The sequence below is a fragment of the Balaenoptera ricei genome, chromosome 1 (assembly GCF_028023285.1).
Source record: "Balaenoptera ricei isolate mBalRic1 chromosome 1, mBalRic1.hap2, whole genome shotgun sequence".
NCBI classification, from domain to species: domain Eukaryota; kingdom Metazoa; phylum Chordata; class Mammalia; order Artiodactyla; family Balaenopteridae; genus Balaenoptera; species Balaenoptera ricei.
In genome coordinates this window covers 112214062-112227640 of record NC_082639.1, presented here as the reverse complement: position 1 = coordinate 112227640, position 13579 = coordinate 112214062, and the positions used below count along the sequence as shown (strand labels likewise).

Below are 13579 nucleotides of genomic sequence, written 5' to 3'. Positions count from 1 at the left end.
TATTTGCTTACAGACAGGCAGCGTGAGTGGATAGCTTTCTAAGCTGCCTGTGAGACGCCAGTGCCTGGCATTTCCTGCACTCTGGCCTTGAGGCTGGATGTGAAACTGACGTCCTAGTAAAAATGACACAGCTTCCTTGACAAAGTCCAGCTGTTTATACTAGAGACTGGAAAATTTTTTCCGTTTATATGTACGGGCCGATGCTGACTGGAAATTATTGCCCAAAAAAAAGGGGGGGGGGGCGTTGCTCTAGGAACCAAACACGTAGTAGGCAACAGAAGGAGAGATTTAGCTGGGAGAGATTATTTTTTTAGACTGTTCTGCTTGTTCTTTACTATTAAAAAAATCTGCCACTCAATATTTAAGAAAGTAGCCCTTTAAGTGGGTAGCTGGGTCTGTGCAGTAAAGTTTCCATAACGGCTTGCTGGAGCGCTTCCTAAAAACATTCCCATAATTCCCCGCAGAACGAGGGTCCGCCTCCTGCTGACGTCACGCCTGCGGATTGGCTGACGTTGGGGCTGAGGGCGCGGCTGTAGTTGAGCGGGAACCGAGAGCTGGCAGTTGCCATGAAGGCAGTTGGATCACCCGGGACCCGAAGCGACGGGCTGTTCTGCTTGCCTTTGCAGCGCCTCCTGTTGCTGCTTCTCGTTTTGCTTGGAACCCTGGCCAACAAACTTAACGTGCCACAGGTGTTGCTGCCCTTTGGCCGGGAGCCAGGCCGGGTTCCTTTTCTGCTGGAGGCGCAGCGGGGCTGCTACACTTGGTGAGGGGTGGAGGGTCACGAGGGTATGCACACCCCACGCCACCCAGGAAGAATGGGAGGGGTTCCTCAACCGAAGACGCCACAGGAATGCTTTGCGGTCACTCGGCCTGAAGAGCCCCTTGCCCGTAGGGGCTGGGGGTGGGGTGTCAGTGGGAGTGCAGTGGCCAGCCCTTCCGAAGTGGCCTGTCCTCGTTGTGTGGGATGTCTTCAGCTTATGTGTGGGACCTTATATGAGCACTTAGGGTGTGAGACTGGCCTTCTTATTGTGTGTTGGGAGGGGTAGACACTGTGTGAACAGCTATCAGGGCACAAGGAAGCCCTGTGTTGGAGGCCTCAGGCATTGATGGCTACCCAATGCGAAGAACTTTCAGTGTAAACAGCTAGAGAGGGAGTTCCCAAGGTGTGAGGAAATTTACCGAGGGGATAGAGAGGCTTAGGTTGTGAGTTCTCTACAAACTAAATAAGGTGGGGTTTTCAGTGTAAAAACACAACTAATTATTGCATACTTAACTAAGCACTTTGCATGTGTTAACTCATTTGGTTTTTACAGTCTTATGAAGCATTATTATTCCCATTTTACAGATGAGTGAATTGAGGCATAAACACCATGAAGTATAAACTTCTTGTAATATGAGAAGATGTATTTTGGGTGGAGATGAGATCTGCCTGTAATATTATAAGTTCCCCCCCTTATATGAGAGTACTCTCAAGGTGTACAGTCAACTTTGGGGTAATCAACTCTGGGGGGATGACTTTCTGACTGGGGGTGGAAAGACATGATTTTCTGGTGTGAGAGGACCCAAACATAGGTGGTGTGGTTTCCTAAGGTGTGAGGGAACCTAACGGAAGTGGGTTCCAAAGTATCAGAGGGCTCATCCTAATTGGAGTAGATTTCCCTTTACCATCACTTAAGAGAAGCACTAAGGTTTGTCCAGAGTATAAGAAGTTCGCCTCGCATTTTATGAGGAAGTACAAGGGAACCAGGCTTATATGATGATCCCATGTGATTTATTTCCTTACTGAGGATGATGGAAGGCATGAATCTTGCATTGAAAGCCATTCCTTCCATCCATCTAAAAATATTAATGGTTTTTTAAATTGTATTTTGAGTTGGACTCACACCTCATAATTTGGGCAACATTTCCACCTTAGATAGCAGCAGCCCAATTTCTAGGATCGGAGGAAATTCATTCCTCAGAGTGTGAGAAGCCAGGTCTCTCATTTTTGGAAAAACAACATCAATCCTATTTTTACATACTGAGGGAAGAAAGTAAAAATCTTATTTTAAATACTGAGGGAGGAATGTAACTTGGCACAAGGGATCACTGGAAAATGTTCTGATCAGTCTCTCCCACTTAAATCTTGTGTCCCTAAGCAATGTTTCTACTTTAAAGAATCATTTAAATACACCTGGTAGTATGTAACATGGAAAAACTATAGGAATCTATGTTATACCAAAAGTTAATTTTAACCCACATTCTTATTTCATACTCTTAAGTGTTTTATTCTGGCAGGCATTCCACCCATCATGATGCAGTAACTGTTGAGCCTTTATATGAAAATGGCACCTTATGTTCCCAAAAAGCTGTGCTCATTGCTGAATCTACCCAACCAATACGCCTCAGCAGTATTATTCTTGCTCGAGAGATAGGTATGTTGAGACAAAACACACTATGTAACAGTTCATCGAGAGTAGAATAGTCTGATATCTTTTATAGATGGTTAACAGAGACGGTGTTGGCTTCAAATGATAAGAGGTAAAAAAAGGATTCCTGCAATTGTGGCATCCTATTCTGTGATTTTTTTTTTCTTTTTTTTTCTTTTTTTTGGTACATCCAGCCCCTGGCATGGTGCCTGATACAGAGTGGAAACTCTGGTTGTTTGAATCAATGATGAAAGGAAGGAACTATTTATCAGAACTAGCTTGGGTGTTAACGTCTGAGGTTGGTCTTGAGTGAGGCAAAAGGCAGTATAAAAACTAGTACTTCTCAAAGTGTCATCTATGAATCTAGCATCTGCATCATCAGCATCACCTGGGACCTTTTTAGAAATGTAAATTCTCAGGTCCCACCTTAGATCTGCTGTATCAGAATCTCTGGCGTGAACCCAGGGATCTGTATTTTTAACAAGCTCTCCAGGTGATTCTCATACAGACTAAAGTTTGGGAAGCACTGCACTAGTCTATTTTAGACCAGAGCAGCTTAAGAAATGTTAATTGTGGGACTTCCCTGGTGGCACAGTGGTTGGGAATCCGCCTGCCAATGCAGGGGACATGGGTTCGAGCCCTGGTGCAGGAAGATCCACACATGCCGCGGAGCAACTAAGCCCGTGGGCCACAACTACTGAGCCTGCACTCTAGAGCCCGTGAGCCACGACTACTGAACCCGTGTACCACAACTACTGAAGCCCAAGCGCCTAGAGCCTGTGCTCCACAACAAGAGAAGCCACCGCAATGAGAAGCCCGCACACCACAGTGAAGAGTAGCTCCTGCTCGCCGCAACTAGAGAAAGCCCGCGCGCCACAACGAAGACCCAATGCAGCCAAAAAATAAATAAATTAATTAATTAAATAAAATAAAATTTAAAAAAGAGAAATGCTATTTGTATCCAAAATCAGAGCAGGGCTCTTTGTATACCTGAGTTTCTGGCACTTGATATTGTCATATTGATAGGCCAGAAATATCTGTATGGCTTTTATTTTTATTTACTTATTTTTTTCATTTATTTATCTTTGGCTGCATCGGGTCTTCATTGCTGTGCGTGGGCTTTCTCTAGTTGCGTCGAGCAGGGGCTACTCTTTGTTGCGGTGGGCAGGCTTCTCACTGTGGTGGCTTCTCTTGTTGCGGAGCACGGGCTCTAGGCTCATGGTCTTCAGTAGTTTCAGCACGGGGGCTCAGTAGTTGTGGTGCACGGGCTTAGTTGCTCTGCGGCATGTGGCATCTTCCTGGACCAGGGATTGAACCCATGTCCCCTGCGTTGGCAGGAGGATTCTCACCCACTGTGCCACCAGGGAAGTCCCAATGTATGGCTTTTAAATATTTTGATAAGTTATATATCTATACTATATTCTTAAAGATAAATTCAAGATGTTTGGTATACCATATTTCTTATTATTGAAGATGCCATCTATTGTAAAGCTATTTTTAACGTACCACTAAGAAAGAACAACATTGCCAACTAAACTATGCTTTTCTTCACTTAGAATTTTTACTTTATACCTACTGAAGAACTCTTTGACTTAGATGGTTATTTTTATTATGTATCACTCTCATGCCTAATAAAAAGGAAAATATAAATAAAATTAACTGGTTAAAATATTCCGAAGACAAATTTAACATTTTGCCTCATCTGAATCACTTTTTGACTGGGAATCATCAGTGTCTGTGTTTATCCCCACAACATCGTCCTTTGTGCCATCGAGACTGTTAGTGACATAGCATTTCTTAAAAGAATAAATTAAAACCAAAACCACCTAAAAGGTATTAGTATTGGGCTCATAAGTTGGCTTTGCAATTATATAGAGCTGGTCTGTTTTTGTCTCCAGCTTTGAAAAGGTTCCTACCACATCTGAGTCACCACCTTTCCCACCCTGTCTCTTTAACCATTTGGTTCCAAGGGAAAAAGAGTGCTCCGCCATTGTTCACCATGTTTTCTTCCAACCACTAATACCCATTCTGCAAGTTTGATGTTGGCCCTTTTAAAGTTCTCACATATGCAGTCAGTGACAACTATGTCATGACTGCTGCCTGGCTGACAATTCTAAGATGTCATCAGTTATAAAATCCCAATTTCAGAGATGTTAAAATGTCATAAAAATGAGTGTCTTAGAATCAATGAAATATGAGATCTCAAAGTGAGAATCTTTGAGGACCATATCATGCAGGGCAGCTACAATAGATAGAGAAGGATACCAAGGTCAGGAAAAAAGCATTGCTTTGGTCACATATGCTATTTTTAATGTAATTACTCTTAACTACATGAATTCATTCTGATATTGAAAGATTCATTCACACAATTGCTAGGGAAAATGTCAAATCTGGCTCTCAGCTTTGATTCATCTGACTTGTAAATATTCCAAAGTTAAGTATCTTTCAAATCAACTTTCCCAATTTTGCTATTAATACAATTGTGTACATAGGTGATGGAGACTCCCAGTAATGAATGGCAGTCTTGGTGTCCTACCAGGTGCATTCTCATCTGAATGGGAACTGGTACTGTGAAACGGGAGGTGGGGGAAGGGACATTTTGAAAGGGAAGAGCATGCTTTAAGAGAAACTGTTCATTTGTTTGACAAATATTTATTGAATTGCCTACTAACTATAAGGCTTCTGTAAGGGTTAAAAGATTTAAGCACTCCATTGGTGTTTAGGTGCTTAGGATTTTGTTTATGATGTTTTTGGTGATAGTGTAGTAAAGAAAATTAGCGGTTATGACAGAGAAAATGGATAGAGGTGAGAGACAAGTTGGGCATATTCTATTTGGTAAGAGTACCAGATTTCTTTTGATTTTTTGTTTGTTTTGTTTTGACTAGGTGTTACCTCCCTTTGGTAAAATCTTTAAAGAATATAAAAGGTTATAAAAATATATATATAAAAGTTTATATAGTTAAAAGTAAATCTCTAATCTCATTTCTCCAAGAGACAACCACTTTGCTGTATCCTTCCAGCGATAGTCTATGAATATATGAATATGTCTCTTTGTAGTGGGATATCTAGATTTTCAACCTTAGGTACAGGACAGGTAGAGGAGTTTGGAGATGAGGGTATAATTTTAGGTAAAAAAGCTCACATGGAGGATGAAGAAAGGGTTTGGACAACTGGATGATTTCGGTGGAGAGAGTAGAATGGGGTGATCAGTACATTTTGCACTGTGCTCAGCATGTGGTTAACGTTCAGTAAATACTTATTATTTGCTGCAGTGGGTTGTAATCATAAAATCAAGAGGAGTTGATTTGGAAGCTAGGATAAATATGAGAATCAGGGCAGAAATATTTGTTATTTCTGCTCCCTCTGTTTTGCCTCTGGCACTGCATCCCTTTGGTTCTCTCAGTCTTGGCTTCATTCTCTTATTTTTTTCTCCTTCCTTCTTCTTCTTCCTGGATTACCTCTCCTCTTCTCTGCCTCATAAATTTTTCTTTATTACCTCATTACTGTATGAACCTGAAGTAATATGGACATGTAAATAAGAATATTCATTATATTATTTACTGAAGTTATTTGTTTCTTTTTATCTTTAAAAGCAGGTAAGTTAAATGTTTGATATTTCTCCTAATCACTCTAAATTTACTTATAAATCATACAAGGTAATTTTTTTTTCTTTATGGTCAATGGCCTTATATTGAAAAGCTTTCTGCTACTGAAGTAGTCAGATGGATAGGCATTATGTACACAAGGTTTTTCATATTATTTATGTAAGGTCACAGCTGCTTCACATTTCTCCAGAGAAGATAAGAATTTAATTTCACATTTAATTGATGCTATATTATCCAATGCCTGATTATCTAGTGTATATTATTTAAGCTCACCCTTCTTTCCTTCCTTTGCCATCCCTGGAAGACTTCCTTAATGGTATATTCTACTAGCAGATTCTGTGAGATTTCAACTTCTCTTGGTTCTTGTCCATAGGTCTCATATCTTGGTCTTCAATTCTTTTAATTTCAGGTTCTGTTCTTCAGTTAAATTTTTTTTTTTTAATTAAGTGATTTATTTATTTATTTATTTTTGGCTGTGTGGGGTCTTCATTGCTGCACACGGGCTTTCTCTAGTTGTGGTGAGAGGGGGCCACTCTTCGTTGCAGTGCGTGGACTTCTCATTGCAGTGGCTTCTCTTGTTGCGGAGCACGGGGTCTAGGCGCGCAGGCTTCAGTAGTTGTGGCTCACAGGCTTAGTTGCTCCTCAGCATGTGGGATCTTCCCAGACTAGGGCTCGAACCCATGTCCCCTGCATTGGCAGGTGGATTCTTAACCACTGCGCCACCAGGGAAGCCCCTGATTCTCAGGCTTTTTAATCTCACGGTCCAGAGGAAAAAAAAAAAATTGAAAGAAAGTGAGAGAGAAAAATTTATGGGCAGGCAGGACTGACATATGGTTGCCACCCTCTTACTTTCCTAAATAAATATATTTTAAAAATCTACTCTTACCATAAGTTCATTAAAAAAATTTTTTTAACACTTCAGAAGTAATATACAGGGCTTCCCTGGTGGCGCAGTGGTTGAGAGTCTGCCTGCCAATGCAGGGGACGCGGGTTCGAGCCCTGGTCCGGGAAGATCCCACATGCCATGGAGCAGCTAAGCCCGTGTGCCACAACTGCTGAGCCTGTGCGTCTGGAGCCTGTGTTGCGCAACAAGAGAGGCCACAATAGTGAGAGGCCCGTGCACCGCGATGAAGAGTGGACCCCGCTCGCCGCAACTAGAGAAAGCCCTCGCACAGAAACGAAGACCCAACACAGCCAAAAATAAATAAATTAATTAATTAAATTTTAAAAAAAAAGTAATATACAGGGACTTCCCTGGTGGTGCAGTGGTTAAGAATCCGCCTGCCAATGCAGGGGACACGGGTTGGAGCCCTGGTCCGGGAAGATCCCACATGCCATGGAGCAGCTAAGCCCGTGTGCCACAACTACTGAGCCTGCGCTCTAGAGCCCACGAGCCACAACTACTGAGCCCACGTGCCACAACTACTGAAGCCTGCGTGCCTAGAGCCCATGCTCGGCAACAAGAGAAGCCACTGTGATGAGAAGCCCGCGCACAGCAGCGAAGAGTAGCCCCGGCTCACCGCAACTAGGAAAAGCCCGCAGGCAGCAGCAAAGACCCAACACAGCTAAAAATGAACGAATGAAAGAATGAATGAATTAATTAATTAATTTTTTAAAAAGTAATATAGAATGTAAGAATAAAGTATATTCCTTTGAAGTGAATATATTTAATTTTATTACTGTTTTAAAATTCTTATTTTTCTCATTTTTCCATGGATGAATGAAAACATCATTATAGATCAGTGTTTGGGAATCACTAGTCTAGTGTCTCTTTTTGTAAACAGATGCTTTTATATTTTGTTGCTATGCTGTTTTCTTCCACAAGTTGAAAGGAACTGTTACAGCCTTTCTTTTTCTTAGTATTTAGAATAAGCTCCTGAGTGTATGAGACATTTAAAAGATTCATGACCTGTTGAACTAAATTCTCAGTTTTGGGGTTCATTGTAGTGACTGACCATGAACTGCGCTGTGATGTTAAGGTTGATGTGATAGACAGCGTTGAAATTATATCTCGAACCCGGGAACTCTATGTAGATGATTCACCACTGGAACTGATGGTGAGGGCATTGGATGCTGAAGGTAAAGAATGTCAAAGGATTCAACAAAATTACATAGAATAAACACCTTTGTGTTTAGCATTTGGAAACAGCAATTTGAGAGAGAAAAGTAGATTGGAAATAATATTTATTTTCTCATATGAAGTTCATGTGCATGAGGAATTAATAATTCTGAGTATGGTTTGATGTATTAGCTACATACTTTCATTAAAATTTCCTAATTAAAATCCAGATTCTGCCACTGAGTTTTAATGGTCCCTAGATCAACAATTAAGAACATTTTTTGGAATTTATTTTTAGCTCTGTTTTGATCAGTCTACTTTCTATAGGCCAGGAAAATTAAATGTAAACCCGTGAAAAAGTTTTATAATTTTATCTTTCTTGAGACTGATTTTACATGCTTTTAATATACTATATTAATGTAATATGTAAAAAAAAGAACATTTAAATGCATTGCTTCTTTCTTTGTAAACTAGTAAAGAGTGATTTTCTAAATCTGAAAAATTAACGTATTAGAAATATTCAACTCTAGTTTTTATAAAAATTTTTATTGAAGGGATCAGGATTTAGAGATACCTGTCAACCCTGAGGTAGACTATAAGGTGGCCTTTATGTCGAAAGGAACAGAAAGAGTGCCATAATTTTGTCAACCAGAATTTAATCAGCTTGAGTCCTTTTCACTTTTAGAAGGCTTATACGACAACAGTACTTACATTGTTTGTGTAGGGGTCTTCCTGGTATTTGTGTTTTAATTCATTAATGATAGTGTTTCTATTTGTTAATGAAAGAAGCCTAAAAATAATTTTCTAGTTAGGTTTCCCTTTCTTGTTAAAGATACCTGAATATTTTTGAATATGTGATTCTGTCTTGTCTGCTTTTGGCTTGCTCTACAGGAAATACTTTTAGTAGTTTGGCAGGGATGATGTTTGAGTGGAGCATTGCCCAGGAAAATGAAACAGCAAGAGAAGAACTGTCTAGCAAAATCAGGTAACCTTGAAATCAAACATAACCATCTGACTTTGAAGGAGACATCTGCCTTTGGGTACCACACTGAACAGCAATCATTTGTGTGGGCTTTGATAATCTTTCTATCTGGAACTTTTTGGAACAGATAAATTTATCAGGGGGAAATGTCTTTGGTAGAATGACATATGGCATGGATTTAGGTACCTTTATGATAGTTTAATTTGAGCCACTGCAGAGGAGTTCATGAGCTCAGGACTGTACAATTATTTGTCAGGTGTATCTTCTGCCAGTTTTATTGTTCAAGCTATCTACGCATGCCGAAATACAGTGAGCAGATAATAGTATGAAATTTTGTCTTCAGTACCAAGTAACAGCTCTCAGACAATACAGGTTTTAGTCCTACAACAGTTTTAGCCAGAAGCATATTAAGTACTTTTCTTCTATCTAGTCCTTGTGGAAATTTAAAACTTTTGACACTATATAGACATTGAAGAGATTATGTTTAAAGTCTCTCAGAGCCTTTTGGAAGAAGACTCATTAATTTACTAGAAACAAACCTTATTTTATCTCTTTAGGATTTTGAAATACTCTGAAGCAGAATATTCTCCCCCTGTGTATATAGCTGAGATGGAAAAGGAAGAGAAACAAGGAGATATGATTTTGGTGTCTGGGATTAGAACTGGTGCTGCTGTTGTAAAAGTTCGAATTTCTGAACCATTCTATAAGGTAAAATGTTTGTGCTATAAAGTTTCATTTAATAGTCTTGCCTATGGAATATATAGTTTTTATGTTTTTCTTAGTAGAAGCCCTCTAACCTGATATGATTTGGGCCAATTGAAAAAGTCATTTGAAATGGATAAACGTTTTTTAAAAACTTGTCTTCCTTAAACATGTTATTACCCAATTACAACTGACATTTTCTCTTAAAACAGGTAACTGCATTTTATTCACCAATCCTTTGAAGTGTAGGTCCAAGAACTTTGGCTGTGAGTTCACTGGTTAGAAATATACATACTCGTTCTTGCATAAATTACAGCTTCTAGTTTCTTTTTTTTTCATTTTTCATTTTATTTTATGGTCAAGTGAAAAATTACACATGTGTGAAACAATTTGAGTGCAGGATTCTATATTTTTCAAGGATTTTTCCCCAGTCTTTTACATTTCTCACCTATACCTAATTTGATAGCAGTACATTTTAGCAGCTTACCTTTAACTTCTTTTCAAAACATTTAAATTTTTATAGAAACAACAACTCTTTTCATATAATGGTTTTTTAATGTAATTATAATTAAAAGTGCAACTGACATAAACAGGGTTGGGAAAAACAAATGTCTTTTGGTAAGCATTTAATTCAAGTGGCAGGAATGTGTGTGGACATCTAGAGAGCAGCCTATTAACCTTGTATTGGGTAAGCCTTCACAAGAATCAATATGTTCAACAAGGGATATAGAGTAACTTAATCTAATTCAGTTCGCTGGAAGTTGGTTAAAAGAGTTTCCATGGCATACCGTTGTCTTACCTTTTCCCATTTTAGCATAGTGCCTTTTTATTTACCTACTCTTCTCCTTTAGAAAGCTTGTCATTTTCTATGCTTTGTTTGAGTGACTTAGAAAGTTAATATAGTATTAATATTCATGATCACTTTTTTTTTTAACATCTTTATTGGAGTATAATTGCTTTACAATGGTGTGTTAGTTTCTGCTTTATAACAAAGTGAATCAGTTATACATATACATATGTTCCCATATCTCTTCCCTCTTGCGTCTTCCTCCCTCCCACCCTCCCTATCCCACCCCTCTAGGTGGTCACAAAGCACCGAGCTGACATGATCACTTTTTAAAAATTAATTAATTTATTTATTTCTGGCTGTGTTTGGTCTTTGTTGCTGCGCGCGGGATTTCTCTAGTTGCTGCAAGCGGGGGCTACTCTTCCTTGCGCTGCTCGGGCTTCTCATCGCGGTGGCTTCTCTTGTTGCGGAGCACGGGCTCTAGGTGCGCGGGCTTCTGTAGTTGTGGCTCGCGGGCTCTAGAGCACAGGTTCAGTAGTTGTAGCGCACAGGCTTAGTTGCTCCGCAGCATGTGGCATCTTCCCAGACCAGGGCTCGAACCCGTGTCCCCTGCATTGGCAGGCAGATTCTTAACCACTGCGCCACCAGGGAAGTCCCATGATCACTTTTTAAGGCTAACTGAAATTATGATCTGTGATTAGGAAAGCATTTTTTAAATCTTGATAAAATATTTTAGAAGAAACTTTTTTTTTTTTTTTTTAATTTTTATTTATTTATTTATGGCTGTGTTGGGTCTTCGTTTCTGTGCAAGGGCTTTCTCTAGTTGCGGCAAGTGGGGGCCACTCTTCATCGCGGTGCGCGGGCCTCTCATTATCGCAGCCTCTCTTGTTGCGGAGCACAGGCTCCAGACGCGCAGGCTCAGTAATTGTGGCTCACGGGCCTAGTCACTCCGCGGCATGTGGGATCTTCCCAGACCAGGGCTCGAACCCGTGTCCCCTGCATTGGCAGGCAGATTCTCAACCACTGCGCCACCAGGGAAGCCCTAGAAGAAACTTATTAAAAGTAAACTTTAATGAGGAAGATGACCTTGAGGATTTTGCCTATGGAAACTTTGTGTTTTTTTGTTTTTTTTTTTAAACTTTGTGTTTTTTTCCTTCTTCTTTTAGAAAGTGGCAGCAGCATTGATACGTCTGCTTGTTTTGGAGAATGTATTTCTTATACCATCCCATGATATTTATCTCTTAGTAGGAGCATATATTAAATATCGAGTTGCAAAAATGGTTCAGGGAAGAATGACAGGTAAATATCTTATCTTTTCGTAAGACTAACATTTCCCAAATTCTTTCTGCTGACAAGAGAAGCAACTCCACATTATGTATGCAAAATACTACTTTCTGTCTTTAGATTTTGTGATAAAGTACAGTTTACCCTTGAACAACACGGGTTTGAACTGTGCAGGTCCACTTATACACGGATTTTTTTCAGTAAATACTATAGTACTACACGATGCGTGGTTGGCTGAGTGCACGAGTGCAGAACTGGGGTTACGGAGGGTTGACTAAATATGCGGATTTTCAACTGCATGATGGTCAGGGGGTGGGGGGTGGTGTCAGTTCCTCTAACCCCTGCATTGTTCAAAGATCAACTATATTCCTCAATTGCTGTATGTGAGCTAATACTGAGCAGAGGTAGTCTCCATGTCTTAAACAGGCTAATGCTGCTTAGCTTCAGTGCCCATAGACATCTGAATTGTCTATTAAAACAACAACCAAAAGTTTACTAGCTTTTATAAGGCAAGTGAAGAAACTTTACCAGAAGGGACTTGAATGATCTTTGCAAAAGGTGTTTATTGAGAAACTCAGTTCATTAACTAAAAAACTGAATACTCTATTGACCCCCAAAGTCCCACTGAGTTTATAAAGTGTGCATTTGCTCCATTAACATTAGTCCTTTAACTTTAGTGGAGATCCCTCCTCCTACTCTCAGTTCACTGAGTTTTAAGAATATAAGCAATACCAACAATAAACTCATATAGCATTCTCCTCAAAATGGCTACATGTAGAAATTCATCATAGTGAGGGAAATTAAAAGCAGATTGTACTCTTATTTAGACCTGCTTCCTCTTATAATCCAACAATACACCATTGTCCGTTGGAATGGCTGCCCTCGTTACATTTATGTATCTTTCATGTCTTACAGAGGTGAAATTTCCCCTGGAACATTATACACTGGAATTGCAAAACCACAGAGTTTCACGTAATGTGTCTCTTTCTGGAAAAGTGGCTTTACTGGATGAGAAAACAGCCATGGTGACTGCTGTCCAACTGGGCCACGCTAACCTTGTCTTTATCCATAAAAGTATCCTTTTGCTCAAGTTTTCACTGCCAATCTATATTTCCTTGAGCATGCTATACATGTTCCTTGGTAAAATAATTAGTTAAGCATGATTATAATACTACTACATTTATTTTCTATAGGTTCTATTTTTAACAAAGCACTATAAATTATTATTGTCATAATTTCTAACAAAGGGTAGGTACAGAAGAGTAGTTGGAACTTGGAATCTGTTGACTTCAGACCTTATGTGCAACCTCAATCAAATTATAAATAGGAGACTGGGGAAAACAGTTTGGAGGAACTTGTGTAAATGTTATTTAATTTGTTCTTTCCTGTTTTCACATGAATAGAGAAAAGATGGTATTGTCTGAAGTGGCTACTTAATTAATATTTGTTAAATTGAGAGTCATTTTTAAAAGTTCACTAAACTTGGGCTTCCCTGGTGGCGCAGTGGTTAAGAATCCACCTGCCAATGCAGGGGACACGGGTCTGAGCCCTGGTCCGGGAAGATCCCACATGCCGTGGAGCAACTAAGCCTGGGTGCCACAACTACTGAGCCTGCTCTCTAGAGCCCGCAAGCCACAACTACAGAGCCCGTGTGCCACAACTACTGAAGCCCGCATGCCTAAAGCCTGTGCTCCACCACAAGAGAAGCCACCTCAATGAGAAGCCCGTGCACCACAACAAAAAGCAGCCCCC

General features: G+C 39.9%; 1 protein-coding gene across 1 annotated transcript in view; it reads left to right on the top strand.

Moving 5' to 3' along the window:
- Positions 1-8052: 8052 nt before the first annotated feature.
- NUP210L (nucleoporin 210 like) overlaps positions 8053-13579 on the top strand; it is a 75061-nt gene continuing 69534 nt past the window's right edge. Inside the window, exons 1-5 of the mRNA XM_059932473.1 lie at positions 8053-8092; positions 8964-9057; positions 9612-9762; positions 11710-11842; positions 12743-12901. Coding sequence (XP_059788456.1) covers positions 8068-8092; positions 8964-9057; positions 9612-9762; positions 11710-11842; positions 12743-12901 — 562 coding nt within the window. The 5' untranslated portion in view covers positions 8053-8067. The remainder of the gene's footprint in view (positions 8093-8963; positions 9058-9611; positions 9763-11709; positions 11843-12742; positions 12902-13579) is intronic.